Raw genomic sequence first — 17723 nt, 5'->3', positions numbered from 1 at the left:
AGTAATAATTATAATAATTATAAAAGTACATGTGGTATTCCTGCCATACTCATTACACACAGGCTATCGTGAAGGCGCTGTGTTTATGCCTTGTAAGCTTTACAGAATATTTACAACTTGAGTCAACTGCAGAACCGGCTGAGGAGTCATGATGAATTGTGGACAATAACCGGCGATGAATTTTCGGTAGATGTGGCTGTACAACGCGACGGGTGGCCGAGTGATCGAGTGGCTGAGTGAGTGGCTCAGTGAGTGGTGAGGGTGTGGGTAGGTGAGTAGATGGGCCAGACAGCGCTGACCTGCTGGATATGTGTCTCGGTGTCTCGGCGCATGGGGAAATCTGATCGCCACAAGTCCACAGCAGCAGCATCGTAATTGTCATCATCATTCCCCCATGTAATTGTGTAAGTTGAACTCCTTTCGCACCGTACGTAGCCAACCGTGCTAATCGGAGGTGCGGGGGAAGGACAACAAACTAAACACAAAAAGCAGTTGTAAAGAAATTAGTTTTCAATCGAGATTATTTAAAAGTGCCTAGCTCCAGTGGCTTCCTAATATCGGAAGGAAGAGCGTTCCAGACGGCCGCTAGAAGAGCACCTGAAAGCGCGCGACGCTGTCGCCATCTTTCTTTGACGATTAGCCAAAGGCCCCTGCAGCTGCACATTGGGCAGTCTGGGATGACGCGGTGGAGCGCCCTGCTGCACCCATCTCGACGAGAGTGCATTGCATTGTCACCCATCCGAGCAGAGATGGCGGGTGGGGGGTGTCTCACCGAGGATGAGGCCGTTTGGCTCGGTGGGAGGCTGCCAGGACAGGCGAGCGGACGTGAGGTGGACTTCTGGGAAGTGGAGTCCGAACGGAGGACCCGGAACTGCAAAAGCGGACGTAGACACACGTACGTGCTTATGTGTGTTACGCGCGTGCGCGCACACAGGCATACATGTACAAATACACAAACACAAAGATCCTTTGTATAGCCGTGTATGCATGTATGTTGAATTTCTTTCGCACCGTACATAGCCAACCATGCTAATCAGAGAGGGGGGGAAGGACAAAAAACAGCCTTAAGAGACTGTTGGGGAAAGTTCTGTTAGCGAGCACCTATGAAGGCTGGAACGATACGCGAGGGGGTGGGGGTGGCCAGCAACACGCCCGGACGCCTTTGTCTCCCCAGAGGTGATGGTTACACACAGCACCGGGATCTCAACCAGGGGAGGCCCATGACTGGTTCAAATATTCGCCATTGTTTTGGTTGCGAGTGGTAATCAAGATCGAATCGCTGGGTTTGTAGCGCAGTGCGCTAGCCACGATACTACCACTCCCACGGATATACATGCAGACACACACACAGATGTACAATATGCACAGACGTACACACAGACATGAACACAGAAACAGACGCACATGCATACACAGGCACGTGCGCACACAGACAAAGGCAAGCATGGATAAGCATGCACGCACGGACACACACAGACACGCTGGCACGCAGATGCTGAAGCGTGAATTATTTACGATTTTTTTTTTTATCAGCATGAATATTTGAACACAATGTCTTTCAAACCCATTCGAGTGGGAGACTGCAAAGAACAATATCTATAAGAAAATTAAACAAACACAATTGCACACCTTGAAATTCCAACTCAATTTCAATTCAAGTGCACACAATTTACTAAAATGTAAGCTCCAGAGAGAAAATTAATGCCCGAGCAAATTAATGCCAGCATCTCACTTTTTATTTGTAGTCTCATAGAGAGGAAGACACAAAACAACAAAGGGGGAGGGGGGGGGAGTGGCGGCACAGTGATTAGCAACACTGTGCTTTGAACCTGATAACTCCGGGTTTGATTCCTGCTCACGGTGAATATTTAGTGCCGGGTGATATCTGAACCGAGCTCGCAGGATGGCTCGCGAAGCATCGTACCACCACTCCTCACACACACACAAGAAGATCGCCCATATAGCCTTTAACAGACTATAGGAGCAAGTGCTGTTAGCGAGCACCAATGAAGGCCCGAACGGCACACGAGGGGGGTGCGGTGGCCAGTGCCACGCCCGGCTGATGTTTACACATGGCACCAGGGGCACATTTGAGGCCGTGTCGATCTTGGCGGAGGTCCATGACCTGGCCCAGATATCCATCACCGACGTTGACTGTTCACGGGAACCGAACGTGCACACGCGGTGCACGCATGTACGCACATGGACCCACGTGCACGGGAGACACGGCTAGGGCGTCGAATGACGATCTGTGGCTTGGTGGTGGCGGAGCGTGCGGGGTGCGCGTGCGAACGTACTCGTCTCGAGGGTGCGGGCATTCGCAGCCGGCGCGGAGAGGGCTCCCTCTCCGGTGCGCGTGAACGCCAGCACGTGCACCTCGTACTGCGTGAAGCGGCGCAGGCCCGAGAGCATCGTGCTCCGAGCGCGGTCCCCGTCCACTGCTCGCCGCGAGAAGCCAACGCCGACGGGGGCGCCGGCCGTATCCCCGGACCGGTACAGCACCTGCGGAGCAGGGCCCGGTTAGCGCAGGGGCTGCAGCGCCGGCACTCGGTTTTTTTAAGGCCCCCCCCCCCCCCCCAGAGGTCGCAACCGGGTACCCGATACCCGTACCCTACCCGATACCTGGCTACCCGTACCCGGCCGGGTACAGGTAGCCGTTTGCGACCCTGGTGAAGCCGGGTACGGATACGGGTAGGCCGTGAGTCACTGGTGAGTAACTGTTTGTCACTCATTTCCCAACGTCTTGTCTCTTCTCACAATTCAAGTTCCTAGAATCAACCCACCCACGCCTGCAACATGGCTTCATCCCAGAGGTCGCAATCAGGTACCCGATACCCGTACCCTACCCGTACCTGGCCGGGTATCCGGCCGGGTACGGGTAGGGTACGGGTACGGCCGGGTACGGGTACCCGTTTGCGACCCTGGTGCGGCCGGGTACGGGTAAGGAATCGAAACGCGTTTGCGACCTCTGTCCCCCCCCCCCCTAAATATGTACACGGTGGCTCAAAAGTCAGGACACTTAGGTTATATTTATTTAAATGAATCACCAAGGGTTATTTCGAAACTGACTTACAATAACATGAATGCACGATGCATGCATTCTAATCTCAAAATTAATTCAGGGATTTTTTTTTAAGATTACTGCTGCCTTTTTCAGCATACAAAAAAAAGACTCGTTGAGCACTTATTCAGGCCTGCATAGTTACAAGACGGGGATTGTGCGGTCAACACTGCACCATCCTTGTCTCCCCAGTGCTGATGCTCACACACTGAGCTTGGCACGTACGCATTCAAGGCTGAGTTCACCTTTGTGAGATGAAATTCAGGATGGGGAAGCGGCGATTGCTGGCAAGGACAAAGGCACCGTGCACATCGAAAAGGCAAAGTATTTTCGTTGAGCCTTACAGATTGTTGAGGCAGGCGCTGTTAGTTAGCTCCTGTTAAAACTGCACAAGGGGAGGTGGTCCAGCCAGCACCATGACCAGTCATCTTTGTCTCTCCAGTGATGTTTCCACGGTGAATCAGATTGTCATTTGAGGTTTAGTCGACTGACAGGCAGGGCTGTGTGCATGGGCCAAATGTTGCCCTCTAACTCATTTAATCTAGCCCGTGGCATTACCCCAAACTTACCATTAAAAACTGCCCGTCACAACTTTTGAAATCACACAATTTACTCTCACTTAATTACTGTATTTCGCATGAATATGAGATGCAGTTACATCAAGGTTCCGTATCAATCAAATTGTATTATTATTATTATGAATTCTTATGCACCGCAAACATTCATTATATTAAAGACACGCAGATGAAAATGACCCCGATTTATTCATGTCACGCTCGTGTGTGCGTGTCTTTCTGTCTGTCTGCCAAGACACAAGCAGTCACTCCGATGAGCTCAGAGGCCAAATCAAGCCGCTGGTTCTCATCACCATCACCCCTGTCGGATACAATCCTGTGCATGCTCCGTGCCTCCGTTCATCCATAAGTAAGCAATCAAAACATTAAGTGGCCGACTATATCAAGCCTGCCTGCCTGCCTGCGTATGACTTGTGTGGGCTTGCGGAGCAGTGAATGGAGATGGCTGAGGACGGAGAGCGAGTGGTGGGGTGAGACCGCTCAATCAAATGTGCCCCATCTTGACACAATCTGGCCGTCTCTCATTATTTGTCCTTGCATTTCCATCCCCCCCCCCCCCTGCTTATTTTAAGGATTTTAATGCGTCGGCTGCTTAAATCCGTGGACGGCTTGAAGTGCCTTGCAATCACTTCTCACGCAAACCGTTCCACTGTCCTGCTGCCGGCTGCCAAAGGGACCCCCCCCCCCCCAGTGGCAGCTGACTCTGCGTGGCACGAGGCGTACACGGCACCGGCTTGCAAGTGGGCATTGGTTTTCTCCGCGTAGGCTGTTAAGATGCTTGAATTTAAATGCTTTTGAAATTCAAATTCATCATCGTCGTCGTCGTCAGCCTCGACGATCGAGCCACCATTCCACGATGCGATAACTTCACCTGGCACCTGCGCACGAGCCGATCTCATCGATGCCCTCCTTCGGCTGCTACTCGGTAGTTCTTCTCACCCATCGGCCACCGTCATCCCTTCCCGCGACTTGTCCTGCCCAAACCACCCTTGGTTTTATTGTAGTTGTAATTTGACGTTTCTAACTAGCGCATGTTCTTGAATACATTCGGAAGACGATTTCCGTATTTTCCCGAATATAACCCGCGGGATATACCACTTTTTACAAACAAAACAAGACCCTGCGGGGTGTATGGAGGTGCGGGCTTTCTGAAATTTGTTTTACAAAAAACGCATTTTTTGCGGGTTATATGCGTATGCGGGTTATATGGGGGAAAATACGGTATTATTCTTATAAACCCAGTCCGCCTTCCTTCTTGCAGGCTCAGTTACAGAAAAAAAAGCAACCTCTCCACCCTTCTACCCCATCTCTCTCTATCGCCCTCTCACCGTATTCACACTTAATCGTGTTCATCATTTAAACGTGTAGCTAAATGAGCCAATTCATCATCGCATAATTGCAGCATTTCCATCTCTCGCTCGTAATTTGCAATTGCGCAGGATGCAGGTCAACCTGACACAGGGCATTCTTAAAGCGGCACATTTTTTTTTTGTTCTTGGACCTTAATAACCACCACACGCGCCTTCGTCTCCGGCAGAGAGCGGACGGCATATTTTCATCGTTAGGCGTGAGTGGCCACGGGAGCGCTGTGCTCGGCTATTAAGACCACACCGCACGTGTGAAATGTGAGCGTGCAGTCCGGGGTCTTGATTGAATAATTGATGCACTTCTCATCACTGCATCAATCAGGCCTCCTGGTGTCACATTTCGCACCTGGAATGGCTTCATTTGGCGATACTCGCAGTGCCAAATAGTAGGGTAACTTACAGCTTCATAAATTTCCAGTAAAGATCCAGGACGACTATGCCCCCTCCCCTGCCCTCCTTTGTCCTCTTTCTGTCGACATCGGCACCTTCCATCACTCGCTACCCCGAACATCCCCACCCCCCCCCATCACCTCCCACATCGCTTCCTCTCACTCATCCTCTCTCTCCTCCATCTCTCTCCCTCTCTGCCTGCCTACACGTGGCGAGTTTTATCTCAACACATTAGAGTGAGTGCGTTGTGAAACAGCAAAAAAATGTGCACGCATCCTGGGCGGCTTAATATAGAAACTGTACATCTGCAATGTTAAGTGTGCGGTATCTCCCACAGCTGTGGTGATGTCGAGGATGCGTATGATGGAATCGTGTTGGTCAGAAACAAAATAAGCCAAGAGGCAGTGGCAGAACGGCGGTGTCGTGGTTAGCGCACTGCAGTATGAGCCCGATTGTGAATGATATCTGAACTGGCATTGGACCCACGTGCAGTGAATTTAAAACGTAACTTCGCTTTAACGTCGATTTATAGTTTAAATCATTTTATATTTTATATTTACGTTTGTTTTCAATTCCAATTTGCTTCATTCCCTGTACTTTATTGGTTTCGGCTTACTGTCATTTCTCGGTGACGCAGGCCACTCTTGCAAGTGAGGTCAGACGAAGCAAACTAAAACGGGACCAACCCTGCGCCGATGCGGCGTGGTGAAGTGCGGCGTGACACGGCACCTGGCCACCGCCTCACCTTGTAGCCCAGGATGGGCCCGTTGCGGTCGGCCTCCGGCACGACGCCCCAGCTCACGAGGATCGACGTGGGGCTCGTGGCGTTGGCCGTCACCTCTTGGGGTCCCGCCGACGGCACTGTTGGGCACGGCGGCAACGTCAGCAACCGCAGTCGCGGTGGCCGGCGACGTTTTGTTTCTGACATTTGTTTTCTTTCTCTCTCGTTCTCGCTCTCGTTTCTCAACCTCATCCCCCGACCGCGCCTCTCCGTGCCACGAGTCGAACGATCCTCGTGGCATCTCGCGCGGCGCAGGCGCCAGACGCGGCTTGCAACGAAATCTAGGGACGTTCTTCGATGGGCACGGTAACGTGCAGGAGCGATTCCAGGTGTGCATTAAGGAAGCTGCATCGGTGTACGACGAGCCACACTCGGTGGATTGTCCGGTGACCTTCGGAGGTCTACCGAGCAACACCTCGTGAATTGTCGAGGATCATTTGGTGAATTTCCATTCTAGGGAGTTGGCAATTCTGCCTTGACACTCGGACAGTTGGCAATAGGTTGGAGGGGGTGGCGTCCCCTCGGCTTCAAGAAAAACAAACCTGCCCGGTAGGATGGGGATGGTTTAGTGATATTTGTATGCTTGTGGGTGATTTGTTCACCTTTATTGTACTTGGCACTGCTAACGTGTTTGTGTACTGTTTGTTGTCTTAACCTTCCGACCTCGCCCCTGCTGGACACCTGTGAAAAAGAGCTTCAAAACTCATCGGATTCCTACGGTGTAAACAAACATTCTAAATTCTGTTTGTTGACGTTATGGGCACGACGGTGATAGCGAGTCGCTGTTGCGAGCACCCCCCCCCTCCGCACCCCCCCCCCGCGTCCCCCCCCGCCACGCTCCCTCGCCGCTCACCCGACTCCTTGGTGCGTGCCGTGACGGGGCGGCTCCAAGGCCCCGAGCCAATGGCGTTGAAGGCCTGCACGCGCACCTCGTACTCGGTCCACGGCCGCAGGCCCTCGGCCGTGGCCTCGCGCTCCGTGGGGTCATCCACCGCCACGGAGGGCGGCGTCTCGCCCGGCCGGCCCGGCTGCACCACACGGATGCGGTAGCCGGCGGCCGAGGCGGCGCCGTTGTACTGGGACTCGTGCAGCGGCTGGTGGCGGGGGAGAGACAAAGGCGGGTGGGGAGTGAGGGGGGGATGTTAGCACTGTCCAACGGGGACGGTCGGTAGCACTCGGGGTGGCGAATGTTGAGAATGTCCACCGTGGACAGTGTTCACTGTGAGCGGAGAGCTTAACATATGGACACAGATTCCTATTTGGTCTCATATTTCGTCGATGTTTCAAATCACATTCGATGTTTTTTTTTAAAATGGTATTATCTCCATTGGAACCTCCTTTGCCAGTAGAAAAATATTTTTTTTTGTACCCTTTTATCTGGCAACAAAACTGACACCTTTTTTTTTTTATAAGTAAATGCTTACCCCGAGCTCTCATACTCTGATGGTGCATTGTCGTTTAGTTGTGCGCCTTTTGGCGTCATCTGGTCCAACACCACGTGAGACTGGGCTTTAAGAAAAGCTGTCTTAGGTGTGGATCAATCAATTTCAAGGACAGTGCATACATTATCAGAGTTGTGTTTTTTTGTTTGCATTCCGACCACAGGCATTGTGGTCAATGCAAACATGACTCCTTGTAAAAAAGGTGTCAGTTTTGTTTCCAGATAAAAGGGTAAAAAAACAATCATCATGGTATTATCTATCAAACACTAAGGTGACCTTCTTGAACAACATTTATATAGATATGCTAGCAATGTGACCTTGCTATAATAGATATTTGTGCAATCTTGAGATAAAATATTTCAAGAAAATCGTTGGTAGCACTTGCCACCATACGAGACCACACGGAGATTTAAGAATTGCGAGGAGGAGAAACACATATCCCTCAGCCTGGCGATACGGCTATTGCTCAAGTGTTCCGATTGTGGAATCCGTACGTAGATGTGTACGCACGAACCCAGTTCAATTCTCGGTCAGGGCAAACATCAGCGGCGAGGGATAATCTCTCCTTTACCAAAACCCGCACTAACTGGCGTGATGAAGTACGGTAATGTACGGTGAAGCAACCCCACCCCCCATGACCAACGTGGTGTGAGGGAGGCCTTCATCTTGCAGTGGATTTGACAAAGGTCTGTGATATTATTCAAAACTTTTGTAAATGTTTCTATATTTTTTATTTAGCGATGCATTGCGCGACGATGGTAAGCAACGCTCGTTAGAGGCGTATGTCGGGGAGGATGATAATTGCTCGCGACTTCGCTTTACACGCGGGGATTTCTGTCCATCCCTCACATCTGTGTGGTCCTAATTCGAAGCCCTAAAACCCCCGGAACATTCTCCACAAATCCCAAGTGGGAATGGAACCCACACTTTCTCAACTCCTGGGACCCCCGGCTTTGACCTTGGCTCTCACGCTGCTGTCTTTACACATTATTATCCTTACAAACAAGCAATCACAACAACGGCGGGCAGCTGCCCGGACAGCTCTGGAGGGTGAGAGGGGAGTGTGAGGTCAAGGGGTGTGTTCGTGTTAGCTGAGGCCGAGGCATTTGTCTGTTTTCATTTAATTCATCATCATCATCATCTCCTCCATTGTTGTCATCATCCTAATGATCATCATTCCTAATCGTCTCAATCTATATCACAAGCATTTTGCCCGTCCAAGGACGGGTGTATTGCAGCAAATTTGAAACTTGCGCAAGCGAAAAGCAGACCGCGACTTGATAGTCATTGCATCAATTCGTGTGCAATTTGAAAGGGCGCGGTGACACAGACCAATTTTATTTAAAGGTTATAATCCCATGTTCATCATCACGTCCTTTTTACTTCTACGTCTCAACAGCGTGACGGAGATCACGTGATGTGAGGGTTCTGCCTTTGTAGTGAGGGTTGTGAGTTGACGCTGAGGAGGGGGGAGGAGGCGCCTCGGCCCCCCATGTGGAGTGACGTCAGCCGCTAATGATTATGAATGGGGCGGGTGTCGATTTGGAGGACGTCACCTTATAATGAGTATTAATGAGGGGGGCTGTTCGATGTGGAGTGACGTCACCTGCTCATGATTATTAATGAGGGGGGAGGGTGCTCCATGTGGAGTGATGTCAACCACTCATGATTATTAATGTGGGGGGGGGGGGTCCATTTGGAGGAAGTCACCTGCTCATGAATATTAATTAGGGGGGCTGTTCGATGTGGAGTGACGTCACTTGCACATGATTATTAGTGAGGGGGAGAGTACTCCATATTTAGTGACGTCACCCGCTCATGATTATTAATGTGGTGGGGTGGGAGGGGGTGTCCATTTGGAAGACGTCACCTGCTCATGAATATTAATGAGCGGGGGCTGCTCGATGTGGAGTGACGTCACGAGCGTTAAGGATAGACATTCCTGGGTGATTATAGTGGGTATACTTCCGAACGAACACCACACCAACAACATCATCGCCACTACCAGCAACACAGACGTCAACAAACAGCACAAACAACAACCAACGACGCCTGCATCAACAACAGCAACCACAACCACCGCGACCAACAACGCACAGCACACCACCACCACCACCATGACCCCCCTCCCACCCCCCCAACACTTACTGCCCAGCGGACCCAGAGGCTGCTCTCGCTGGCCGTGCGGACCGTCAGGTTGCGGGGGGCTTCGTCTGGGGGGGCCGGCAGGGTCTGTATGGTGCGGGTGGCCGCACTGGGGGGGCTCGTCCCCACCACGTTGCTCTGGCGCATGCGGAACCTACGCCGCGTGGGGGAGGAGGGGGGAGGGGTCCAACAATCACAACGAAGACGACGATGGCATCGACGGCGATCTCGGGCGGCCGGCGGGGGGGGGGGTGGAAGCGCTTTGAAAATGTAAACGGCGCGGCAAGCCCGCCGGTGGGCATTGCTGACAAAGTGAGAGCTGTCAAGACCGCTTGCCAGCGCCCTGTGTGTGCAGCGGGGGGGGGGGGCTGGCGGTCGGCGGGGGCGGGGACGGTGTTGGGGGGGGGCATCTGAGAGACGACAGCCAGAACCACATTTGGCAAAAACACTCGCGCAGCCAAAGATGCAGCCCCCTGGGGCTCGACCTGCTTAATCCCGCCCGTGCGCATGTGTGCGTGTGTGTGCGCGCGTGTGTGTGTGCGCGTATGTGCGCACGTGTGTGTGCGTGCGTGTGTGTGCGTGTGTGTGTGCGTGTGTGTGCGCACGTGTGTGTGTGTGCACACGTGTGTGTGTGTGCGCACCTGTGTGTGTGCGTGTGCATGTGTGTGTGTGCGCACCTGTGTGTGCGTGTGTGTGTGCGTGTGTGCGGGTGTGCATGTGTGTGGGTGCGTGTGCGTGCGTGTGTGTGCGTGCGTGTGTGTGTGCGTGTGTGCGCGCGTGTGTGTGTGTGCGCACCTGTGTGTGTGTGTGCGTGTGTGTGCGCACGTGTGTGTGTGTGCGCGTGTGTGTGTGCGTGTGTGTGCGCACGTGTGTGTGTGCGTATGTGTGTGTGCGTGTGTGTGCGCACGTGTGTGCGCGCGTATGTGTGCGCGTGCGTGTGTGTGCGTGCGTGTGGGTGCGTGTGTGTGCGCGTATGTGTGCGCGTGTGTGTGCGTGCGTGCGTGTGTGCGCACCTGCGTGTGTGCGCACCTGCGTGTGTGCACGTGTGTATGGAGCGGGTGGTGCAATGGCTATAAGCGCGCTGCGCTACGAACCCGGGGAGACCAACGTTCGATTTCCTGCTCGATTCCTGTACACGGCCAACATGAGTCGAGAATATCTGAATCGGTCCTGGGCCTCCCCTAGGTCGACTCAGCCTCAAATTAGTACCTGGTGCGGTGTGTAAACATCGCCACTGGGGAGATAAAGACGATCGGGCATAGTGCTGTCTACCCACCTCCTCGTGTACCGTTCCGGCTTTCAATAGGTGCTCGCTAACAGCATTTGCCCCTTACAGTCTGTTAAGGCTTTACGGGGGATCTTTGCCTTTTGTACGTGCACACAGGTGCGTGGACATGCGTGAGTGTGCGTGCTTGCGCTGGCGGGCAGAGTGCGGGCACGGGCGCAACCGGCGGCACGTGAAGCGACGACAGAGGAAGGCGCGTGTGCATGGCAGCTCCTCGCGTGGGCATACGGATAACGATGACGGATGATGATGGCGAGCGGATCGGGTTTATCGTACGCAAAGGCGCAAGCTGGGGTAGGCGGAGACGTTCCCGTAACGCAGATTGCGCCGTGCCGCCTGATGTGCGTGCGAGCATTATCTTGCATCTGCTTCCTCCCGGCTCTGGGTGAGCAGCCAACTCGAATGACTTCTCAACTCGTGTGAGAGAGCGCTCGCGAGCCTCCGATGGCAAAGTTAGCGTTCATCCTTCGCGTGCCAGATTCATCCATCCGTTCATTAGCTCTCCGATGTGGTTCTCAGGCTGTGCCACTTGGCACCGACGTCCAACGTCTCGCTCCGCATGCTGGTAGCTTCTTCAGTTCAAATTTAGGTCACGAGGAAGTACCCGGCACGTGGAGCGAAACGTCGGACTTCGTTCCGAGGAACGCGCCGCGCAACCCGAGAGCCTGCACGGCACAAGCTGCGCCAAATTCCGATTCATTAATTCGTTTCTTTGTACGCTTCAACCGTGGTGTGTGTTCGTGGGAGTTTTTTTTTACTTGTCGTTTTGCAGAACCCCCCCCTTCCCCCCTCCCGCCTCTTTCTCTCTCTCTCCTGTGAGCTCCTGCAGAGTTCACTTGGTGCGTTTTAATTTTTCTCCACTCAGGGGCGAATTAAGAAAATAAGTGCAGCGTGTGCTTAGGTCACACTTTCGCGCAAATCACTTATGACACATTCAATATTATAACCGTAGGGGCTGCAACGATGAGAATGAATGGGGGCCTCTGTAGCCTTTGCCGAAGAAAAAAGGTGTAAGGATTGCGTGGCCTCGGTAACACATGAGCCTCCGGGGTTGACTTCAACCATTTTTGACAAGAATTGTTAGACCGGCCTCTCAATGTCTCATAGCAAGTTTTCCCTTCAAATCTGTTGAGATATACAAAAGTTACGGCTGAATGGGCAGAGAAAGAATCGGTTTTTTTTTCATACACACACACCGAGAAAAGCCTCCATCAGTATCAGGGCTCATTCTTTCAGGAGGGTGCTGTGTTGGGATACCGTATTCTCTGGATTATTATATGCTCCGAAATTTAAGACGCACCTACAAATTTATGCCGGGTGTAAGGTTTTGCAGATCCGCTTCTCACACAAACACACACACCCAGTTACCAGATGCTACAACGTACTCCTGATTTTTGCTTTAAAATACAGGGGGGTGGGGGGAGAAACAAAGTGAGTCTAAATTTGGAGAATACGGTAATTGGCCAGTTCATGTTGGAACTGTCTGTAGTGCAAGTGGGATAAGCAGGAGTGCATGGAGAACACCCATGCTTACTAGGGGGACACATACAGAGAGGTCAGTTTTGCAGCAGACCTCAGAGAGCATTGTTCTAAAGAGCCTACTGCGTTTGATCAGCACGCATTCATGATGGCCTGGGCTTGCAAGAGTGCGCGACAACAAATGTTCAGACTTATTAGCTCACTAGACCACGAGAGATTTGGGGTAGGGAGGTGGGTGGGTTATCGCGTACCGGTACTGTGTGTAGGGCCGCAGTAGCGGCACCTCCAGGGAGCGAGCAGCCGGCAGATTGTCCAACTCGTGCACCATGATCCACTCCGCCTCCTCCCCGTCCGCTCCCGCAATCTGCTGAGGTCACACGGGGAGCGATGGTGGCCTGGTGAGACTGGCACGGAGTGTAATATGCACGTCGGGTTTTTCCGGGGGTTCAGCGACCCGAAAAATATTTCCGCGCCCGGCACACCACACCGAGTATACGTCTCACTATCGCTGCGGACGCTAGTCACATGCCACCTGCTCCGGTCGACCAGAAACTTGCCTCATTGTTTCAAATGCCGCGCATGGAGAACCGGCCTTACCATCGCACCAGGGACAGCATGCCCCATCTGTGCTGCTACCTCATCCTCACATAAGTGTTCACAAAATCAGAGGACTTGTGGCTTAAACTGACAGTGCAGTTTAATTAGCGGCAGGGCTGTCCCACGGCTGAGATGACTTTCGAAGGCACACGCTTCTGCTTTGATGGCTTAGGGCTTTCAACTCCCATCTCAGCCACTGCTGCACTTTAGAGGGCAAGTCCTTTCTGCCAGCTTACGGATGGGCGAATGCAAAATTGACGCAAACAAAATATAACAGTGGCCAAATCGCCTACCAATTTACCGAGCTCATTCCGCTCAACGTCCGCTCTGAGAAAGCTGCGAGAATCAGTCAATCACTGGGAAGCACGCGAGCATGGCAGAGTGTGAAGCCAATTAAAATGTACTTCTCAAGGGTGTGATGATGAAATGACCAATGGATTCATTCGTATCGATTTTTAAGGTTCATGATACAGGCATCAACCCGCTTGCCTAACAATTCACGTCTTTCAATTAATCATACAAACGATGCGTGTGGGCACGCTGCCGCCGTGGCGCTGACGGTCAGCGCCCTTGGCTTGCGATGCAGAGGTTGCCGGTTCGATACGATCTTTTGGCGCAGCAGTTGGACAAAAAAAAACAAATAACCGGTGCAGATTTCGTAAATCCCATGCGCCACGTCTGGTTGGGTAAAGTGTGTGTGCCAGCGGTATCGCACCGCCTAGTCCAAGTCATCTTGTCAGCATTGCAAAATAGGCCAAACACTCTCCAATGGCGCTGTCTGGAGCTCCCTCTAATCGAGGCCCCTTCTGCCAGCAGTGGCGTGAGCAGGAAATTGCAGGGCTCCACCTTTACCTTCATGATTAAGGGTGCGAAAGATAAACAAAAACAATTAAAAAAGAGATGGTAAAATCGAGGCAACCAAAGAATACATCTGTGAATCGAATCGTGGCCATGGAATGTGAACTCTGACACGGTCCAAATAGCCTGCCACAGACTGTTGAGCAAGTGCTGCTAGCGAGTAGAAGAACTATGAAGGCTGGCACGGCACACGAGGAGGTAGCACCATGACCTCGGGGAGGCCTAGGACCGGTTCAGATAATAACAATAATAATTCCATGTATATAGCGGTGGCTTTTCATCAAGGATCTCAAAGCGCTGTACAGGACACAGCAGCAGCAGACACTCACCGGTGTTGGCCGTGAGTGGGAATCGAACTCGGGTCGTCGAGTTCATAGAGCTGTGCGCTAACCACGGGGCTGACTACTCCCCCAATAAATAACACGCAAACACACGCGTCTATAACATACAAAAAAAAAGACAAAGATCTCCCGTATCGCCTGAACAGACTGTTGGGCAAGTGCTGTTAGCGAGCACCTACAAAGGCCGGCACAACACATGAGAGGGGGTGGGTGGCCAACATCATGCCCGGCCGCCTTTGTCTCCCCAGCGGTGATGTTTACACACCACACCAGGTACTCATTTGAGGCTGAGTCGACCTAGGGGAGGCCCATGACCGCTTCAGATAATAATCACTGGTGTTGGTCCGTGAGCGGGAATCGAACTCGGGTCACCGGGTACGTAGCGCAGTGAGCTAACCACTCCGCAACACACACACACACATTTAAAATAAACCCTGTGACAAGCACAAGGAGCTGCAAGGCAGCGGGGCTTGACAGATGCAGTCACATTGGCTCATTTCACAGGAGTACTCACGAAGCCTCCACCCCCCCCCCCGCCGTCGGCGCGCTAAACTCGCCACCGCACGTGCAACGAAGCCCGTAAGGGAGCGAAGTGCAAGTCGCGTGAACACGCATCGTTTGACGATAACGTTCTTAATAAAAAAAAGCGAAAAAAACACACACCGACGCACGCACGCACGCGCGTGCGTGAAATAAATATATTTTTTGTTGTCGTTGCTCTCGCTTGCAGGAACTCAACGCGTCTCGACGCGGAGCGGTTATTAGGCGGCGGCGGTTGTTTAGCGCTCGCGTACGACGGCGCGATTAATCACGCCCGGTTAGATCGACGGATGGCCGCGTGAGCCGCCGGCGCGGCACCGAGCGCCGCTCTGGGATCGGCGCTTGGGCCTGACCGGGCCCCCCCCGCATTCGGGGTTCGTCGGTGAAGATCCTCAAAGCCGGACCGTGACCTGAAGACTCCCTGGGGATCGTCGGCGCTGCCCTGGCTGGCGCTTGGGCCTGACCGGGCCCCCCCTATTCGGGGTTCGTCGGTGAAGATCCTCAAAGCCGGACCGTGACCTGAAGACTCCCTGGGGATCGTCGGCGCTGCCCTGGCTGGCGCTTGGGCCTGACCGGGCCCCCCCCATTCGGGGTTCGTCGGTGAAGATCCTCAAAGCCGGACCGTGACCTGAAGACTCCCTGGGGATCGTCGGCCCTGCCCTGGCTGGGGAGCAGCAGGTGTCGCGGTTAGCGCTTCGCTGCGCTGCGAACACGCCAACTCGAGTTCCAATCTCGCTCACCGTCAACACCAGTGATGATTTATCCGAACAGGTCGTGGGCCTCCTCTAGGTCGACTCGGCCTCAAATGAATACCTGGTGCAGTGTGTAAACATCGCCACGGGGGAGACAAAGGCGGGCTCGTGTGCCACGCCGGTCTTCATAGTTGATCGCTAACAGCACTTGCCCCAACAGTCTATTCAGGCTATATAGGGGATCTTTGTCTTTGATCCCTGGATCTCGATGATACCATTGTTGTTTCTGGTGGTGCTGAATCCCAATTGCTTCTTCCTGGGCTGTGTGGCAGCATCTTTCTCCTCTCATCTCGTGCTTCCCATCCCTGAGCGAGCCACATCTCCACAACCTCATTCCTACCCCTAATGTAGTTTATTTGACAATTCTGAGCCATCTTGAGATGTGTTTGATGGTGGTGGAGATGATGACGGAAGTTTAGATGGTGCTGGTGGTGCTGGTGGTGCTGGTGGTGGAAATTGCCGTGGTGGAGATGCTGTTGGTGGAGATGGTGATGGTAACAAAGAATGCGGTCCTGGTGGAGATGGTGGTGGTTTGGGTGGAGATGTACGTATAATTGCATGTTGAACTTCTTTCACACCGTACGTAGCCAACCACGCTCATCAAAGGTGTGGGTGGTGGTGGTGGCATTGGAGATTGTGGTGGTGACTGCGGAGATGGTGGCATGGGTGAGGAGGCGATGTCCACTGACCTGGGCCTCCACCACCCACTTCAGGATGGACGTCTTCCCATCAAAGCCGGCGCGGAACTGGAGGGCCACGGAGCGAGGGCCGATGTTTGACACGGCCACATTGGAGGGGGCCCCGGGCAGCTCTGAAGGGTGGGAGGGAGGGAGGGAAATATGGCGAGTGAAAGGTGAGAGTAGACCTCGATGTCCGTGGAAAATGTAATTGTGGTGTCGATGGTTTTTTGTTCATTCGTCAACTTCATCATCATCCCATTAATCATCACAATCGTCTCAATCAATCATCAGCACCATAATTTTATCATTTGAGGCTACAAGTTATGCGCTCTGTTTTCATCATCATTGCTGCAAGCGTGAATATTACATTGTTTTCATCACCATCACCACTGCCATCATCACCAACATCGTTATCATCATTTCATTATCATCTCAATCACCACAGCCATTATTTAATCAGCTCCACTATTTCATTATTGTCGTTCATTCTCCATCATTATCTTTCTCATCACATTGGCATCGCTTTCGCCACCGCTTCCATAATTTAAATTGCAGTAAAACGATCATTAGCAATCCACTCTGATTAAGTCTCAAGCTAAAAAAAGGTTTGTTAATAAATTTTCGTAAAAAATATTATTCGGTTACCCCTATGCGTTCGACAGTGAGTGACCAGAGTCAAGAGAAGCTTCGGTTAGGATGGCATTGTTGGCAGGGTATGGTAATATATACAATTATAATAATACTATCAACTAGTGAATAGGATTTAGCGGTCTGGCTCGTGCAGTCCTCTGATGTGTTCTCGGGTTGAAAATCTCGCTGGAGTGAGCTCCCACCGGGCACATGGAGCGAAACGTCGGACAATGCGCGGTACAACGGGAACACGTGTTGGAGAACTGCCCAGTCAAACTCTCGATCATCCGGGGCAAATGTGGCCATGAGCAGTGGCGCAAATAAAATAAAAACATGGATAATTCAAAGCAAAATGGCAATTTGGCTCATGACAAACTTTAAACGAATGTGAAACGATACGTAAATGAGTACCGATACAGCCTCTGTGCTGTCCATCGTGCCTGCTGCTCTCGCTACCAGCCACTGTGTATATGACGCAAAGCTGCAATGTCTAATGCTGGATTGCCACGGTTGTTAAATATTGTACCAACTATTTTAGACCTGGCGATGAGCACCCTCGATGGAGAAAGTGAATGACAGGCAAGCGTGGTGAGATTTGACAGCCGAGGCATCATTGACGTCCCCCTCTAGCATCCAGTCAGGGGAACAAGAATGATGACCATGACGATGATAGGAGTGTAGAAAGTAGAGCACAGCCATCAGCAGTGGGGTGGGGGGGCTCAAGGCTCCTACCAATATCCTTGTATGTTTGTATGTACGTTGAACTGCTTTTGTATGTTGAACCATACATAGCCAACCAT

At 52.3% G+C, this 17723-nt stretch overlaps 1 protein-coding gene across 1 annotated transcript in view; it reads right to left on the bottom strand.

Moving 5' to 3' along the window:
• LOC144717865 (protein sidekick-2-like) overlaps positions 1-17723 on the bottom strand; it is a 144872-nt gene that overhangs the window by 90195 nt on the left and 36954 nt on the right. Inside the window, exons 10-16 of the mRNA XM_078593640.1 lie at positions 16303-16424; positions 12777-12889; positions 9765-9915; positions 7028-7268; positions 6139-6254; positions 2298-2502; positions 773-871 (exon numbers count right to left, since the gene is read on the bottom strand). Of these exons, the coding sequence (XP_078449766.1) occupies positions 773-871; positions 2298-2502; positions 6139-6254; positions 7028-7268; positions 9765-9915; positions 12777-12889; positions 16303-16424 (1047 nt within the window). The remainder of the gene's footprint in view (positions 1-772; positions 872-2297; positions 2503-6138; positions 6255-7027; positions 7269-9764; positions 9916-12776; positions 12890-16302; positions 16425-17723) is intronic.

Source organism: Lampetra planeri, chromosome 1 (assembly GCF_965212315.1).
Source record: "Lampetra planeri chromosome 1, kcLamPlan1.2.h2, whole genome shotgun sequence".
NCBI lineage: Eukaryota > Metazoa > Chordata > Hyperoartia > Petromyzontiformes > Petromyzontidae > Lampetra > Lampetra planeri.
Note: the sequence above shows the minus strand (reverse complement) of the source record. Positions and strands in the feature narration are given on the sequence as shown.